This window comes from Balaenoptera musculus, chromosome 10 (assembly GCF_009873245.2).
Source record: "Balaenoptera musculus isolate JJ_BM4_2016_0621 chromosome 10, mBalMus1.pri.v3, whole genome shotgun sequence".
In the NCBI taxonomy this organism is placed as follows: domain Eukaryota; kingdom Metazoa; phylum Chordata; class Mammalia; order Artiodactyla; family Balaenopteridae; genus Balaenoptera; species Balaenoptera musculus.
Window position 1 is genome coordinate 23041370 of NC_045794.1, and position 18925 is coordinate 23060294.

The 18925-nt window shown below is 44.3% G+C and overlaps 1 protein-coding gene across 3 annotated transcripts in view; it reads left to right on the top strand.

The window, feature by feature from the left end:
• Positions 1-66: 66 nt before the first annotated feature.
• The window catches only part of ARNTL2 (aryl hydrocarbon receptor nuclear translocator like 2), a 95383-nt gene continuing 76524 nt past the window's right edge, over positions 67-18925 (top strand). Inside the window, exon 1 of one of the 3 annotated variants that reach the window (XR_005021525.1) lies at positions 67-253. Coding sequence is in view for 1 of the 3 variants with exons in the window: in XM_036866267.1 (XP_036722162.1) it covers positions 223-253 (31 nt within the window). In the remaining 2 variants the exon portion in view is untranslated. Of the gene's footprint in view, positions 254-3781; positions 5254-18925 lie in introns of those variants that run through there. The other 2 variants (XM_036866267.1, XM_036866268.1) reach the window with 2 other exon arrangements.

Consider the following 18925-nt stretch of genomic DNA (forward strand, 5'->3'; position numbering starts at 1 on the left):
GCGGCCAGACCTCGCGGGCGGGCGAATTCCCGCTGCACGTTCCGCGGCCTCCGCTGGCCGCGCGCCCAGGGGCTGCGGTGGCGGCCGCCGCCGCACCGGGCAGAGCCCCGCGTGTGCCCGCGCGCTCACCCCGGGACCGCCGCCTGGGCCGGCGCAGGGCGAGCCCGGGGCTCTCCATGCTGCCGGTCCCGGGGCTGCGGAGCCGGCCGGGTGGCTCCTGCGATGGCGACGGAAGAGGAGGAGGCGGCGAGAGGTGAGGCTGCGGGCGCGTGGCTCCAGCTGCGGGAGCGGCGCCCGATGCGCCAGGGGCGCCCGGGCCGGGCTGGGGGGCGAGCGGCCGGCACGGCGACGCCAGGTGGGCGCACTTTGCTGGGGGGGCTGTCCTCCGGCCCGGCATCACCTGCTCCGGGGCCAAGGTCGTCCCTTGCGGTACAGGTGCGGGGCGGCGCCCCGCGCATCCTCCCCGAGAGCGGGAGGCGGGGAGTGACGCCCGCGATCGCCGCCGGCTTTCGGACTGCCAGCAGCCCAGTTTCTTGGCCCCGGGCCGGACGTGTCGGCGAAGGTGAGCTGGCAAGGGGACCATCCACCCTGTGATGGCGAGCAGCCTGCCCCCGCCCACCACTGGGCGTTCACTTCGCCGTCTGCAGGGACTCGTGTGCGGACTTCTTAGATTTCCAGTGTATAAACCAGTTGCCAGCAGCCATTAAAGGACCTCGGGCTCTGCGAGCCCATCCCCTCTGAACTGGAAATACTCACTTCTGTTCCCTTCTTCAAAAACTGCCCAGCGCCAGGCGAGCGCGGGGAGGCAGGGCTCCCCGCACTTCTTACTCTCGAAAACCACAGATTGCACCGCAACAGCTCTCTGTCAGCGAGAGGCGGCTCTTGTGCCACTACAGCTTTAGGAAAGCCATCAGTGGAATTGGTGTGTTTCGTTTGATATTTCTTTGGAGTTTTTGTGACTTGAACTGGAAGCGTTGCTACGTCTTTTTCCTCTCTCTGGTATTCACTGGCGGTCTTTTCCGTATGACTACTCGTAATTATGGGCTGATCATAAAATATTTGTTACTTAAGACAAACAGGTGGCAGGAAAAAAGAACATAGAAATAACTAAAGGAAGACTGGCAGAGAGAAGTTCAGGGAAGCAGTTTATTAAATCTCCACTTTCCTTTTGGAATATTGTGATGAGTTTAGATTCTTCTCTGAAATACAGCATCATGAGAAGAGGTGCTTTAGACAAATCTAATACAGTTGTGGGGATTTGGATCATGGGGAGATTTCTAAAATTCTGTCATGTGAATATTTAAGTCTTTCTGGACGATATGAAGATGTGAGTAAGCACTGGTTTGAAAAGAGAAGGCAGTATGCATCGTTTTAAGCTCAGACATCCTCTCTGCTCTGGCTGTGACTGAACTCTGCCCTTTACTCTGTCACCTGGGTTAAGTTATTGCTATTTGGCCTTAGTTTCTTCATCTGTAAAATGGGGATAATTATAGTATCTGTCTTATAGGATTGTGACAATTAAATGAGATATGAATATATTTAAATACCTGTAAAGTGCTTAGCTCAGTTCTTGGGAAATAGTAAGTATGCCGTAAATATTAGCTTAATATAGTTATTAATTTACAGCTTCAATTTGCTTTGTGAAAGTAATGAATCTCGTTTAGTCTGTTAAGAAAGTGTTGTTGCACACAAGCTAAAATTGGCCAAATTGAAAGAATATTTGGGCTTTTCTGAAAAAAAGAGATGTGAAAGTATACCTACCAATTCAAAACAGGGCTTTCACCAGGTAAGTCTTATGACAAGTATTTGGACAAAGTTTACTGATATTTAGCTGAATACCAGATGTTAACTTGGGAGTGATCAACACTAATCTTTCTTAGGTAAGAGGAGCAAAGTTTCCATGGGGGCCGGGAGAGCCAGCATTTATTGAGTTCCTATTATGTACCAGGCATTTCATGAGGGAGACCTTCCCTGGCCTCACAGCAGCCCTGAGATGTAGGAGATATTATCTCCCTTTCACAGATGAGGTGAGAAAACTGAGGCTGTAGCCAGAAATTGACAAGCCTGAAGTTAAAATCTGTGCCTCCTGCCTGGGCTGCTCCCCTTTCTTTCCTATGTGGCTGGATGGTTAATGAGCAGTGTGCTCACTCCCAGACTCCCTCTTTATCTAAAGAGGGAGAAAAAAATATTGTTACAAGTTCTTCCATTCCTGGAGGAAAAAACTAAAACAAAACAGAATTCTCTATGTCAGAATCCAGGGCCATGGTTTTTTTCCCCTGGCACAAAATCCCTGCAGGTTCCTTTTTCCTAGGCAATTTGACATGAAGGCCCTCACGGTAAAATAAAAATCTGGGAATTCCCTGGAGGTCTGGTGGTTAGGGCTCTGCCCTTCCCCTGCAGGGGCCACGGGTTCAATGCCTGGTTAGGGAACTAAGATCCTGCATGCTGTGCAGCGGGACCAAAAAAAAAAAAAAACCATCTAAGACTGGTGTATGGAGAAACCTCCCCATGGTTTGGTTCCACTGCTAAAAAAACTGGGGGCCTGGTTTTGAAGATGGCCACCAAAAATCAGCTGGTACGTAATTGCCTGCTCACTTGTTTTTGACAGGCTTATGGTAAACACCAAGATTAAGCAAGCTGTCAAGTGCCTGGGCATCCTCCTGGTAACTGATTCCAGAATCCTTGGAGTTAGGAAGCGGGCAATCTTGGGGGAGCAGCACATTTCTCACGACTGGCTGCCGGATTTGCTCTTCGGTCTAGGCATCTGAGGGGCGGCTTTCTCACCTTCCCTTCCCTCCACCCCCATCTTTTACTGTCCCATGTTCTCACCTGTGATGTTATCAGACCCAGCTCTTTTGAGGTGTAGTTATAGTGGCTTAAGTTCATTTTTGTGCACTTCTGCAGTTATACTGGCTTAAGTTCATTTTTGTCATTCGTGACATCAAAAGTCATGTCCTAATCAACTTTGCATAAACTACTTTTCCTGGCCTAGATCCTTAGGCAGAGTTTCAGCCTGACGTGCATTACTCAAGATAAACCAGGATGGACTGAAATTACTTTTCACATGTTTTAGGGTATGGAAAGAGAGAGGAAAAGAGAGAAGGAGGAGGAAGAGTGAGGAGAGGAGAGGTGGAGTAAAGAGAGAGGAGGAGAGAGAGTTAGGGAGGAGGAGAGAGAGAGGGAAGTAGCCGGGGAGAAATGGTGTAAAGGGGAGGACAGAGGGGGAAGAGATGTGGGAGAAGGAGGCGGAGGAGGGGAGGGGGAAGTAAAGAAAAGGAGCACTGGGGGAAGGGGGAGGGCTGAGGAGGGATGGAGGTGAGGAGAGATGGGGGAGAGAAGGAAGGGAGGGTAGGGACTGCCACCCATCAAAGTTTGACTCCAGGAAAAAAAAAGAAATTTAATGTTTAAAATATATGGGAGGGGCTTCCCTGGTGGCGCAGTGGTTGAGAGTCTGCCTGCCAATGCAGGGGACACGGGTTCGAGCCCTGGTCTGGGAAGATCCCACATGCTGCGAAGCAACTAGGCCCGTGAGCCACGACTACTGAGCCTGCGCGTCTGGAGCCTGTGCTCCGCAACAAGAGAGGCCGTGATAGTGAGAGGCCCGCACACCGTGATGAAGAGTGGCCCCCACTTGCTGCAACTAGAGAAAGCCCTCGCACAGAAACGAAGACCCAACACAGCCAGAAATAAATAAATTAATTAATTAATTTAAAATAAAAAAATAAAATAAAATAAAAAAATATATGGGAAAGCCAAAATATTCGTAAATACAGTGATTTCAGTGTACTTTTTTCCTTGTGGAAAGACTTCCTGGTTCTAAAAAGCATGATCTTTTTCTGTGCAGTGAACATTGATTAGAGCATCCTTTCGAAACCTCTCCCTTTACATAATGTTCAGGACATCATAAACAAGGTAATAACAGTTCATTCTATAGCCCTGATTTCAGTTGCCCCATTGAGCTGAAGACCTCCGGTTTTCCACCACGACAGCTGAGTAACGCAGGTGCCTGGGATCTGGGTCAGCATCCGCATCACCAGGTGCCTGGGATCTGGGTCAGCATCCGCATCACCAGGTGCCTGGGATCTGGGTCAGCATCCGCATCACCAGGGGCTCAGGGAGCCAAGTGCCCCGCAGGAGACAGGTGTACCCGAGCCATCTGCCTTTGCTTTGAGACGGTGATTTCTTGCTCTGGTTTTTGCAAGTCTGCTATATGGAGTGGCTCCCCCCAAATCTCAGCCCTTCTGTACCCCCTGCTTCACCCAATGCCTCCCTCCTTCCGGGTGGCAGGAGGCTCTGAGAACTTAGAAGAACCTACAATTTAAGCTCTTGGTGGAGCTGGGACCCCAGGTGAAGGATGTTCTCTGCAGTAGTGTGGAGTGTTTCTGGATAGCTACTGCTAATTTATGAAGCACTTGGCTGTGCATGCTACCCGCCCCCCCCCCCCCCGTTTTCTTCTCTTACTCGGGTGAAGTCACATTTACTGGTCTCTGACACGTAGTGTTATATCACTTTAGGCTATAATATCTCATTTACCCAGCCTCCAATTTTTAACCTTAAAATATTTTAAAACTAATTAAAATATTTAAATCAGTCCAGTTATATAATGTTAAAATTCTCATTTGAAAATACTTAAATGTTGGTTGGCATGATAAGAAATTTGTCATTTATCTAAGTAAATTACTGGTATTTCGTTTCTCTGGTCTCTAATCTAATGATTTAAATCTCTAGATAGTATCTTTACAGAGAGAGAAAACCAAAGAAGACTGAAGGAAAAGGACATAGAGAGAAACTCATTCTTCCTCTCAACATGGTTTGCATGATAGGATACTTACAATTGAGGGTCAAGATGATTGCCATAAAACAGCAATTTCCAATACAGTCCAAATGTTTTACTTACAATATTTTATTAATATTTTTACTTAGGTAAGAAGTATGCTTTACTGTATATTCTGAGCCTATTACAGGGAAAGTAGAGAAGCATCCTCGACTTTCTCTTCCAAAACATCTCCACTGTGTCTCCTTTACACGTACTAGACTCAGTTATGTGCCTTTCCCCATATGGTTGAAACGGTCCCACGTCCAGGCCTCTGCTTAAGCTGTTCGCTGCTCCTGGACTGTCTTGCCCTCCCTCCAGATGGGCCTGTAGGAGTCTTGAAGGCAGAGCTCAGGAATCACTATGTTTCATCTGCCTGTGGAGCTGAATATCTGATGTAGGAAAATCAACACAAGCTTTGGAGCCAGGCCATTGGGAATGTGAGTGCAAGTTTATATACTAGCTATGTGACCTCGGCCAAATTATTTTTTTTTTAAATTTTATTTATTTATTTATTTATTTATGGCTGTGTTGGGTCTTCGTTTCTGTGCAAGGGCTTTCTCGAGTTGCGGCAAGCGGGGGCCACTCTTCATCGCGGTGCGCAGGCCTCTCACCGTTGCGGCCTCTCTTTTTGCGGAGCACAAGCTCCAGACGCGCAGGCTCAGCAGTTGTGGCTCACGGGCCTAGTTGCTCCGCGGCATGTGAGATCTTCCCAGACCAGGGCTCGAACCCGTGTCCCCTGCATCGGCAGGCAGATTCTCAACCACTGTGCCACCAGGGAAGCCCTCGGCCAAATTATTTAACTTCTCTGAGCCCCGATTTCCTCATCTATAAAATGGGGGTTAAAAAATTACCTAATTTGGAGAGTTATGGTGAAAAATGAGATGATTCCAAACTATTTAGTGAAATCTGATGTTCAACAAATGATTTTTCTTCTTCTCCTCATGAACCCTTCCCAGAACTTCCGCCATCCCTAGATGGAAATGATTCTCCCCTTCTATTTCCACACTGTAGATTTTGGTGTGCCTATGAGAACATTTGTGCCTGCTTGCCACGGCTTATGTACGCATCTTAGCTCCATCCTTGGGTGGCACATTCCTAGGAGAGCAGGGTTGGTTCTTGATCATCTTTACAATCTTCAACTCCTTGTACCTATTAAGTACCTAATCGAGTTTTATCGATTTTAAGTGAATGTTGGTTTGAGGTACAGGCAGGGCTGGTTCATTCATAAAGTATCCATTCAGTACATACTTACTACTGTTCTAGGCAAACAGAGGTAAAGAAATGGATAAAGCAAGCAAAAGGGTTAAAGAGCTTATAAGATGTATTAGGCGAGGTGAAAAGCCTGATGTGTCGTATAAGACAGACCCTAGCAAAATCTATAGTTTAACTGCTAGGAGTGAGCCTCCTCACCCAAAGTCGGGAAAAATTATATCTCGCTTGTGGGGGAGGGACTCAGAGAAGGGGTCAAGTTTAGTATTGATGACTAGATAACTCTTGTGGAGGCAGCCCAGAAGAGGGTCATCCAGGACAGAGACTAGGCGTGGATACGGAAAATTGTCAGTGATGTGCTTGGAAAAACTGATGCTAAGATCCTTTGGGTCTGGCCAGGAAAAGTGGAAAAGGAAGAACTCACCTGTCGTTGTCTTGTTAGTGCCACTGAGGGCTTCCCCTCCCACGCCTATGATGCGGCAGGACAGTTAACACAGAAAGCCCGAGTGACAGGCTGGTGCTTTGCCTTCTCTCCAAAAGGAAAGATCCATGCATCTTCTTTTTGGTCCCTGGCCAGCAAGAGAGCTTTTGTATCACCCTGAAAGGCTACTTGTGGCATATTTCTGATCAGGAAGAAAAAAATCAGAGGTCCTGGTTCTTGGCAGACGATTAGTTGTACGATCTTAGCCTTCACTCCATGTGCACCTGGGACACTACTTTCTCTCATCCTCTTTTCCCTGAAAAAAAGTAGCTGCTTATATCTTTAAATCCACTTCACATTCTTTCTTCTGAAAAGCATCACTAGTGCTATTTCATTTATTCCCATTGCAGCCAGTTGAGAAGCATCATCTGTTCAATGTAATGACCTATGTTGTTCCACTGTCCCCGTCACTGATGTGCCCCTCCTATGGACATGTGCTCCTGGGCTGCTCTCAGACCCTTCCCACGCAGCTGCACGGGACAGGGCTGCACCAGGCTCTCAACCTTGACTTCCTGTGGTGGCCCCCAAGCTGTAAGCTTATTCAGCTTGCTGCTTTCCGGAGAACTGCTTGTCTCTTTCTTGGTATGCACTCCTGACGCTGCGGTATTGAGCGTAAAAAAGGAAAATGGCTTGCGGCCAGTTTTGTTCCAGGTGCCTGCTCTGAATCTAAGAGCCCCTGGTTGTTCCCCAGAAGAAGGACGTGCTGCCCTGAGGGGGAAGTCTGTATCTCCAAAGAATGGCCCATAAGGCATGCTGACGCATAGATAGTGGCGCATAGATAGTGGCGCATAGATAGTGGCGACAGAATTATGTGGAAATACAGGGTTTACTGATTTATTGTCTAATATTCGTTCCGTACTAAACCTATATATTCATTCATGCTCTTTGAATAAACTTGCCTTGCAACCATCAGTTGTCTTGGCCCTTCTGACCCCATACTGGTGCTTTTCAGTTCCTTACCTCTCACCGCCAGGAACTTCTAGCTTTCTGCAGCCGGTCTGCGGCAACTTCCAAAACAAACAGTGAAGGTTTATAAACCAAAAGGAATCCATTGCCGTGCAAGTCAGAACATGTTCCTAATGTGAAAAGAGCACTCCTGGAAACACCTGTGTGTGATAACATCAGAAGATGTTCTTAATTTGATTCAGACACCGTGCAGAGGATTTCTGGCTTAGAAGTTACTTGAAAGCAGAAGCTTGTATGTATATCAAAATACCTCTGCATCTTTTTTTCTTAGGAGAGGAGAATTTAGGGAGAAGAGATTGTTGTTGAGCCTAGACGGTACCAAAGCCATATGTATTTTATAGAAATACAGATTGTAAAAGAGAGATCAGCATACCATGGGCAGAACTGAAATTGAACGCTTTTCACGGCAGAGATCAGTATATGTTTAAAGGCATAGAAGATAGTGAAGATTACTAATTGTTTTGTCAAAATCTAGAGAATAGTTTTTACTGAAAAAGTTGAACGCAATCTCCGGCTCTACATTTGTCTTTCTTCCCAGCTCCCTGGTTGGAGTAATGGATTTCCTCTCTGAGTTACGTGGTACCCAAAGGTAGGCAGTGCTTACACTACCAGGGAGACAAACCATATTGCACTGTAGGGAGGCCATCTCTTCTGGAATGAGTTATCCAGGCAACAACACTGACTTAGAAAAGAGAGACAAGACTCAATTTTCCAGGCATCCTGGGGCTAGTGGTTTCTTTAGGACAATTCTCTTTTCTTTACTATTCAACTTGAGTTCAACTAGAGCCTTTGGCTTGTCAGTTCCTTTCAGCAGCAGTAACCATTGCCACCTCTGGGACATGTCGCAAACCAAGCAGCCTGATCTTAGAAGGACATTCGAATTCACACCTCAAATTTTAGAAGACATCTAGGACGAATTCTTTATCAAGAGGTTTTAAAATAATTTTTTTTTAGCTATTTGTTTAGGAAGAGCCCAAAGGCAGCTTTAGATTCTGATCATCATTATAACTATGGTATGTTATCCGTAGATAATATTAAAGTCATAAATGTCATGTTGGGTTTTATTACTTTTAAAACTCATATTGTGTTTCAGTTCTAGGACTTTAGCATTTTCCTGTTGCAGTGGCTGTGCTTCTCCCCCCCCCACCCCCTTTTAAAGGGTCTTCTTCTTTCTAGAATAATCACCATTGGGTGAAGAGATACACAAATATTTTTGTGAACACTGACAAATTTTTTTTTCCCAAAGTTAACTGAAGGTGTCTTACTTTGTTGATACTTTAGTTGTGAGGAACCATGATATCTTTTGTAGGTTCTGTATCAAATTTTGCATATCAAATCATACCTGACTAATATTAATCATGATAATAGCCTACATCATGTTTTCTATGTACTCATAACCTGCAAGCGTTGTATTTTCCTGTGTAACAATGATGTGGGGTAGCCCATCAAAATCTAAATATGTTTCTGTGACTTTTGGAGAAACCTGCTGATATTGAAAATGCTGAACCGTGCATTCTTATGCATGAGGATCAATCAGGCCTGGACCAGGTTAGGGGAATTTTCTGTTTCAGTGTGGAACAAATTCTGAATGAACTGCTTTTTCTTGCTTTTGCCATCCCTGGATTAGGTTATAATGCCTCTGAAAGATTGGCCTTTTCTGCAACAGTCATCGTCAGGGAAGCATTCTTAGGTGCTTATATCACTCTGATTATATTCTGCATCATAACGGCGTGGTTTCCCATGACTCCGATTTCCTTATAGTCATCATGGGTGTTTCTCTTCCCCCTTTGCCCCATTTCAAAAGCTTAGCATGGATCATTCTCACTTTTTGGCTCTTCTAAAGAGTGAATAATTCTTAACCTTTATTGAGGATTTACTATGTGCTAGTTGTCTAAATGCTTGACGTGGTATGATTCACAAATCTTCAGCAAATCTGTAAAGTTGGTACTATTATTGTTCCATGTTCTGATGAAGAAATTGAGACACAGAGATTTTAAGTACATTGCCCAAGGTAAAGTTTGCATAGTAAGCAGCAGAACCAGGATTTGAACCCAGGCAAACTGGCCTCCAGAACTTTTATCCTTTTCTTCAAAGCCTGCTAGACCTCTGGATGAGGTGCCATTTCTGTGATGTTCTGATGTCTAAAACTGAACTTCTGTTGGGAGAGAGTGTGGAATACTGGCCTACTTTTGGCTTTGGAAGAATGTGAGCTCTTTCACCTAATAATTGTGTGATCTTTGGCATGTGTACCAGTCAGGGTTCAACCAGAGGAGCTGAACCGGTAGGAGATATGTATATTAAGAGATTTATTACAAGGAATTGGCTTATGCAAATGTGGGAGCAAGCCAGGCAAGCCTGGAATTCGTAGGGTGGGCCATCAGAAAAGGCAGGCTGGAGCTCTCAAGCACAGACTGAAGCAGCTGTCCATAGGCAGAGTTTCTTCTTCAGGGAAGCCTCAGCTCTATTTCTAAGGCCTTTCAACTGATTAAATCAGGCCCACCCATATCATCTAGGATAACGCTAGATAACCCTAGCCCTACTCTAACCCTGACCCTAATCTAGGACAGTCACTCCTATTAATGTCAACTGATTATGGAGTTTAATCACATCTACAAAATACCTTCAACAGCAACACTTAGATTCTTATCTGAGTGAATTGAGGACTGTAGCCAGCCAAGCTGACACGGCAAAAAGACTGTCTCAGCAAGTTACTTCATTCCTCTGAGCCTGTTTCCTCGTATGCTAAACCATCGCCATAGGGCTGTTGTGAGGGTTGTACGAAATAAGGTATGTAAAGGTCACGGTCCTGGCATGTAAAGATTCAGCGCAAGATTATTTAATTGGTGGTGGTGGTGGAAGTGGGGTTGCTGACAGCAGCAGCAGCTGTGATCTCGCCCAGCGTAGTGACTTAATCCCCTTTTCTATCGCTCTCCTGACCAGTCTGGTTTACTGCAGTGAGTGCTGCCTAACTGATGTTCCTGCCGAAAATCTCTTCTCATCCGTTTTTTTCTCAAGACTATATTGGAGAATTAAAGTAGCTCACTACTCTCCATCTTTGAAAACAAAGTCTTACTGCAAACCAGACCCACTGTGTTTATAGCTTTCCTCAGTATATTACTGCAGTAGTGTAACTCCCTCCCCCGAAAGCGCTACCCACCACTTGCTTGCTAAAAGGTCGTGGGAGGGAGGACTGCCTTCCCCAGTGGCATTGAGTGCTTTTGTTTTTGTTTTTGTTTTTGAATTTCTGTAGTGATTGAGAGTGGGACATGCATGAGAACTGTTTCTCCAAAAGAGGCTACTGTATTTAAGTTCTGTTTCTTTTATTGAAACTGTAGTGTAACACAGCTGGGTATCTTGTTTCACACTCTGAGCCTCAGTTTCCTCAACTGTAAGGTGAGTGAATTGGACAGGATAATGTCTTTTGTTCCCTTTCTCTCCTCTTAACCTTTTATTGCAAATTAAGAAAATCAGGTGTATATCTTTAGGGTTTTATATTTTATAGTAATTTTTATCTTTTTGAGCAAAAGTTGTTTGTTTTTTTCCAGATCAAAACAGATACTTAAAAGGCAGTACTTTTGAATATAGGTCAAACAGTAGTTGAATCAAATAGTAAATAATTGAATCAAATAGTAAATAAAGAATTAGCCAAGAGAATCTTCCACTTCCCCACTCTATCAGATGAGAAACAACTCGTTAACAAGTGAACAAACTTAGGAACTGTTAAAAGTCTATAGGAATAACATCTTTGGCATTGAATGTCGTACAGCAAGTGAGTGGGCTGTGAACCTTAACATTTAAGATCACGTTCCAGATTTTATTCATTGAAATGCGTAAATGATGCCTTTTCCCAATAATTTGTCTTTTTTTTCCATTTCACCACACCACCAGCAGCACTCAAGCCTTTGGTTAATACCTGGTAGAATCCCAAGTATTACAGGAGGATCGATCAGATTTCCAGTTCCATGAAGGAGCGGTCTCTGGTCGCCATCGTATTCTCAGCCCCTACAGCACGGTGTCCGCTTCATAGGAGCTTGATGAATATGTACTGATGGCACGATATGCAGGATGTCCAAGGACCACAGCTGACAGGTTCCACTCACCAGGCGACTAGGCCAATAGGGGACTTGGCTAGCTCTTTTCCTCCCATGCCCTTTCTACCTGTTGTGTTGTACCTGTTGTGCTGCAAACTGGGGGACTGTTTTTTTTAGCTCATTCTAAGGTTTAGAAGCCATAAATTTCCTATCCTCCTGTATCCTGCTCCTCCCATTCACACCCATGCAATTGGTTTGTGTTCCACCCTGAACACTGCACCCTCATGCCCAGATATGGAGAGCCTTAGCATATGCCATTCAGGAGATCCAGGGCACCTGCTTATTTTAAAGCCATTTTTAGTACCTAGTCAGATGGGAACGATGTAAGCAAATCCACATGTTACCTCACACGTGCTCTGGAATATAAATGCCTTTGCACAGAGCAAGCCTGGGAGATCCCTGGCCCCTCCTTACTAGTAGCAGGGATGTGTCATATAGGAAACCGGATTCCCCTCTGGCCCATTTTAAGCCAGGAGGCCCAACATAGTCTATGCAGCGAACACAACTTAATCCCTGAGGCTCTCTGACACCCTTGCATTGTTCACTGTCGTACGCCCAGACTGCTTTCCCCACCCCAAAGTGGACCCTTTCTCCTATCTGCTGAGTGATTGGCTGAGTCCACTCTGACCATTCATATCTCTTCCCTAGTGTCAACCTTTTGCTTACCTCTGTGACTCTGACTTGAGCTCTCACTTTGTCTTTGCTGTATTTGGTCACAGTGAATAATTCCCTGCTCTTCCCTCTTTGGCTTTTTTTGTTGTTGTTCAACACACCAGCCAGACATTTGGTTTGAAAATGTAAATGTCATGCTGGTCACTTTTGCAGATGGCATATTTTTAAGGAGGCTTAGTCAATCTGGTAGACAGATTCTGAATCCAAAAAGATGTTGATAGGGTGATACCAAAGAAGATTAAACTTAACAACAAAAAAAGGGCCAGCACCTCAGTGTAAAACAAAACGCAGATGTATGAAATGGTAGAGATGTGACTTAACAGCAGCCCGTAGAAAAGACAGATTTGAGTTTACTCCAGAAAATCCCTACCTGGGAATCAGGAGACTTACATGGCAGTCCCTCCTCCATCAATGTCTGGCTGTATGATAAAGGGCAAGGAACTTAATCAACTATGGAACCCTGTTTCTTTCTTGGAAGAAGAAGGAGCTATACTAGACCATCTCTAATGTCAGTTACAGTTCTAAAATTACATGAATGAATCAACAGTTTAAATTTTATTTATTTATTTTTGGCTGTGTTGGGTCTTCGTTTCTGTGCGAGGGCTTTCTCTAGTGGCGGTGAGCGGGGGCCACTCTTCATCGCGGTGCATGGGCCTCTCACTATCGCGGCCTCTCTTGTTGCAGAGCACGGGCTCCAGACGCGCAGGCTCAGTAGTTGTGGCTCACGGGCCCAGTTGCTCCGCGGCATGTGGGATCTTCCCAGACCATCGCTCAAACCCGTGTCCCCTGCATTGGCAGGCAGATTCTCAACCACTGCGCCACCAGGGAAGCCCAAATCAACAGTTTAAAGTAAAGGCCCAATGTATAAAATAAAAGCTAATGGCAGTCTTATACATAATGAAAGTATAATCAGAACATTATCATTCAAAGTTCTACTCTCCTCTCTGTGGAGGTGACAATTCTTGGATGTTGAGTTCCGATCACACCACACATCAAAGTATTTTTAGCCAAAGTATGTTCAGAAGAGAGCAACCAGGCTAGTGGCAAGGCAACCTATGGGTAATATTTGAAAGAATCACATGGTTTGGCTTAGGGGAGAGAAGAATTTAAGACAATAGTGTGGGATATTATGGTTGTCCACCAAAGTTTGAGGGGTTCTATACTATATACAAACTATCTGAGATGCCACCTCCTTGCTGAAGCCTTCATGGAGTGCTGTGACCCAGAGTTCTCCAAAGATACCTTCCATTCCACCTTGTAGTTGGGTTATTTCTATACTTATCTGACTGAACTCTTTGAGGGTGAATGCCATGTCGTACTTATCCTCGCGTCCTCTCTAGCTTCTAATGCAGTGCCTTGCACGATAGTAAGTATGCAAGTACTTGCAACTAAATTGAAACTTATTAGACTTATCAGACATAAGGATGTTGGATAGAAATTCCAGAGAGACTTTTTGGCTTTCCAAGAAGTTAACTTTTCAAATAATAAAAACGTCTTAAAATTACATGGATTACTATGTAATCCATCGCACAACCCATTCATTAGAATGGATAAAGTGAAAAAGGCTGACAGTGCCAATTGTTGGTGAGAATGGAGCAGCTGGAGCTCTCAGACACTGCTAGTGGAAATGTGAAATGGCATAACCACTTAGGGACACAGTTTGGCAGTTTACCCAAAATGTAAACATGTACCTACCTTGCAACCCATGTTCTATGTCTAAGTATTTACCCAAGATAAATGAAAACATTTGTCTAAGCAGAGACTGGTACATGAATATTTGAAGCAGCCTTATTTACAATAGCCAACATTTGGAAATAAGCCAAATGGTCATCAACAAATGAATTCCGTGGATACACAAAATATGATACCCACCCAAGGGGAAACAAATTGGCAATAAAACCGCACAACAACGTGGATGAATCTCAAAATCATTATGAGGGAAAGAGGCCAGACTCAAAAGGGTATGTCATATGATTCTATTTATATAAAATCTAGAAAATGCGAACAAATGGTTAAAAAACTAAAAGCACGTCACTGTTTGCCTGGGATTGGGGTGGAGGGAAGGACTTGGGGAAACCTTTTCCTGGTTTCTTCATCTCTTAATTTTATGGTGGGTTTTTTTTTTTTTTAATTATTAGCACCTTTAATTATTATTTATTTATTTTTTTGGCTGTGTTGGGTGCTCGCCTCCACGCAAGGGCTTCCTCCAGCCACGGCAAGCGGGGGCCACTCCTCATCGCGGTGCGCGGGCCTCTCACTATCGCGGCCTCTCTTGTTGCGGAGCACAGGCTCCAGACGCGCAGGCTCAGTAGTTGTGGCTCACAGGCCCAGTCGCTCTGCGGCATGCGGGATCCTCCCAGACCAGGGCTCGAACCCGTGTCCCCCACATTAGCAGGCAGGCTCCCAACCACTACGCCACCAGGGAAGCCCCAGTGGTTTTTGATATGTAGAAATTTTAACTTTTAATGTAATCATTTCTTTTGAGGTTTTTACCTTTGGCCTCATACTTTGAAAGTCCTCACTTTAAGGTTATGTAAATAGTCACATATTTTTTTCTTTATACTTTTATGATTTTATTTTCCTACATTTAACTCATTCATCCAGCACAAATTTATTTTGGTAAATAGCAGGAAATAGAGATCTAATATTTTCCAAATAGGTAAGGAATTAACCTAATACTAGTTATTGAATAATCCGTCATTTCCTCAATTATTGAGTGTGGGTGGTGTATCAGGAATTGTTTTAAGCTGGGAATACAAACATGGTCCCTGCCCTCAAGGAGCTGTGTCTGGTGAGAGAGACTGACTAGTGACAAGATAATTACAGTGAAGTGGGATCAGCTCAATGATGGTATCAATTACAAGGTGCTACTGGATTACATAGAAGGGGCCCCAGTTAGGTGGCAGGTTTGGGGGGCAGTGGTCAGAGAGGGCTTCTTGTAGGAGATAACATGTCTTGACAAGTAAGTTTATGTTAACCTGATTTGAGAACAGGGCATTCCAGGCATAAGCATGCCTAGAGAAGCAGAGCCAGGGAGGAACGTGACATGACTGGGGACTGTCACTTAGTGCTTTGTGCCTGTTACCTGGGTCACGAGTAAGAGAGCGGCATGCGGTGAGGCTTGTAGGGAGGCTGAAAGACTTTGTATTTCACGTCATCTTAAATTCAGCGGGGAGCTGTACACCTGAAACTAACATAACATGGTAAGTCAACTATACTTCAATGAAAAAAAAATTCAGTGGGGAGCCACAGTTGAATTTTGAGCAGTGAAATGCAATAGTCAAAGCTCTTGTGCAATGATCATACTGCTGGTGGTCTGCATATTGAGTAGCGTACTGCTTTTTTCACAGCAATGATCACAGTTTTGAGTTATGTGTTTGGTTATTGATGAATGTCTCACATTACCTTCTTCAGAAGCAGCAGGAGAAATTTCTTGTTTACTAATTATATGAGGATTTTCATGTGGAGATCTGAATTATCTGATACTATACTTCTGGTTTAATCTAGCTCTGTAGCTGCCCCTTAATTTTACTCGGACCTCAATCATCTTTAACAGTTACATTCAATCTGACCGTTTGTGTGAGGGTAGAGAGAGGTGCACATCGGTATCCGTTTAGATCTTTTGCGTGGCCATGAGCCCATTATATCCAATTCAGATAAGTAATTAATGTCCTACCTACTATCTGTCCAGCAAAACTTCATAGATTCCAAGAGGCTTCAACATTTATCTCGTTTTTTTTCTTATCAAAGCTCTGCGAGGAAACTCTAGTCTGTATCATAACCTCTACTTTACAGATGAGGACTCCACAGAGAGGGTAAACCACTCACCTAGAGCCACACAGTGAGGTGGGGAAGCTTGGACAGAAGTGCTCCTGGCTGTGCCTGGTTCGCCCCATGGCCGTTCAGTCCCACGGTCGGTGAGGTGGTGGACTGCTCACGTGTGGGAACCAGTGTTACTGCAGTGGGGGCTGAACTTGAGCTAGGCTCCAGGAAGTCCATACAGTCAGGAGGTTCTTCCCTTAGGAGAGTCCTCAGAAATCAGTACAGGTTGTCAGGTTACTTAGTCACTCCCCATGAAGAGGCAGTGCTTTTGGCAGACTGTGGCTATTCCCTGCCACAGACAACAGCCCTTTATGGACTCTGTGGTGTCACAGTTCTTTCCAAAGCATTAAACATGGAACCTGACGGGTGCTTTCAATCGGTTATCCAGCGTGGCTGCCACTTTCAGAAATCAGAACACTTAACCTGCTCTCCCTGCCTCCTCAACAGAGGGAATCCTCTATAGGCAGGTAACGCTTGTGGAAAATTTCTTCTCGACTCTTCCTTAAATACTTCGCCAACAGACCTCTCTTTCACACACAGTTTAGGACAGGGGTCAGTCTGGACTCTTGTGCATTTGGTTAGAAACTCCCTGTCGCTTCTCTTTAGGAAAACATTAAGATGTGCCATGAAAGTGGCTCAGTATGTTCTCATATCTTCAGCAACAACAAGTTCATGGTGTCAGCAGTCTGTATTTGCTCTTTGAGTTTAAAAAACGATATAAGAAGGGCTGCATACATGACTCTTCAGATAGTGGTATAAATTTATCCTTTCAAAGAAATGCCCAAGGCTTGTGCATAACACAAAACTTTTGGGGGAATATTTATTTTTTCTAAATTAAAAAAATAGTACGTGTTAATTGTAGAAAATTTGAAAATTTTTATTTTCAAATAATCTTAAATTAAGGAAAATAAATGCATTCACCATGTTCTTTATTTTCTGTATTCTGATGCTTTGACATGTGGGACCTTGCTGATTCGGGAGGGACTGCCCCTCCCAGGATCAGCCCACTGATAGTAAACAACTTGCCCTGGGAGTGCGCTTGTCAAATACCACACCAACCAATCCAGAGCCCACACCCCAGCCACCTCCTTTATTGGGAACTCACACTCTGGGCTACTGTCTACCTGTCCTAATTGCCCCTGGGCCAGGTACCAGACAACTAGGGACGGCCCCGACGCCCCGCAGGCTGCTGAAATCATTCAAACTAGCCAAAACTAAACCTGCTCAGCCTGTCTTGCCCATTCCTTCCCACAGAAACCACAGTAGAGACTCTTACCCACAGATGCCCCTCTCCCTCTGCCTCCTGACTGGCCCTGGTGCTTTCCCATGTGGCCCCATGTGGCCTGCCATGCCCCCTCCTCCTGGGAAGTGTGAGTAGCAGTCTGCCTTTTTGTTGGCAGTTGTCTCCTGATCTGTTGGCCTTGGTGTACCTTAAATCTTCTATTAATATACTGTATTTTTAAACAATAAAGAAACAAAAAACATACAAAATTTAATGTTTCATATAGCATTTACTGTTTCATTAATAATTGGAAAACATTGTATTTAAAAGCTGCAGAGTGGTCCATCACATGGTTGCAGCCTAGTTTTTTAGTTGTTCCCTTGTTTGTTGATACCTTTAGGTTGTTTTCAGGTTTACACTGTTGAAACATTTTAATTCATTTCTGTGTACAAAAGCCTTTACGTACATCTTTAATATTTTTAGGATATACTCAAAGAAATAGAATCTTTGGGTCAAAGGATGTAAGTATCTTTGTGTCCCTTGATACAGTTTTCCAAATTGCATTTTAGAAATGTTATGCCACTTGTCATTCCCACCAGAAGTATATGAAACTGTGAGAGTGTCTCTCTTCTCACTTCTTCCCCTTCTTCAAGACTCCTTTGTGGGTACAATAATTTATTAGGATAAGTCAGTTTGATAGGGGGAAAGAAGTTTCTCTTTTCTCACTTCAGTAATTCTCAGGTGATCTGTAATGTGGTCAACCTAAATTTGAAGGAATGACCATAGTGGGGTTGTGGAAGCTTATCACTCTCTCCTGTATTTCAGAACTAGGAAGTGAGGTTGGCATTTACTTGAGCTTCACTGCCTTTTGCAGACGTTATTCCCCTCTGTCACTTAATGACAGGCGTGCCTTGGAGATACTGCTGGTTTGGTTCCAGACCACTGCCATAAAGCTAATATTGCATTAAAGTGCGTCACGGGAATTTTTTGGTTTCCCAGTGCATATAAAAGTTACGTCTATACTATACTATAATCTGTGCAATAGCAGTATGTCTAAAAATTGTACACACCTCAATTTTGAAATACTTTATTGCTAAAAAGATGCTAACCATCATCTGAGCCTTCAGTGAGTCATAATCTTTTTGCAGTAGCAACATCAAAGATCACTGGTCACAGAGCACTGTAACAAGTATAATAATAATGAAAAAGTTTGAAATATGGTGAGAATTACCACAATGTGATGCAGGGACATGAAGTGAGCTGTTGGGAAGATTGTGTCAATAGACTTGCACTATGCAGCATTGTCACAAACCTTCAATTTGTAAAAAACACAGTATCTGCAAAGTGCAGTAAAACGAGATGTGCCTGTACTTCATTTAGGTGTTCTGTTTATTCACCCCTCTTCTATCCTTATTTTAATCATCTACCCACCTCCAGGATGCCGCCCCTTGTGTTCTTAGACATTTTCCTCTCCTGCCCATCCCCTGATGTCATCCTGGATGACTTTGGTCTTTCTTCTCTTCCCCAGCATACCCCATCGTCACTGCACTGCAGTGCCCCCTTGGGCACCTCTTACTTGGCCCTTGAATCAGCTGCAGATGACCTCTGAATCCCCAAGTCTGAACTTCTCTCTGCTGACCATGGTC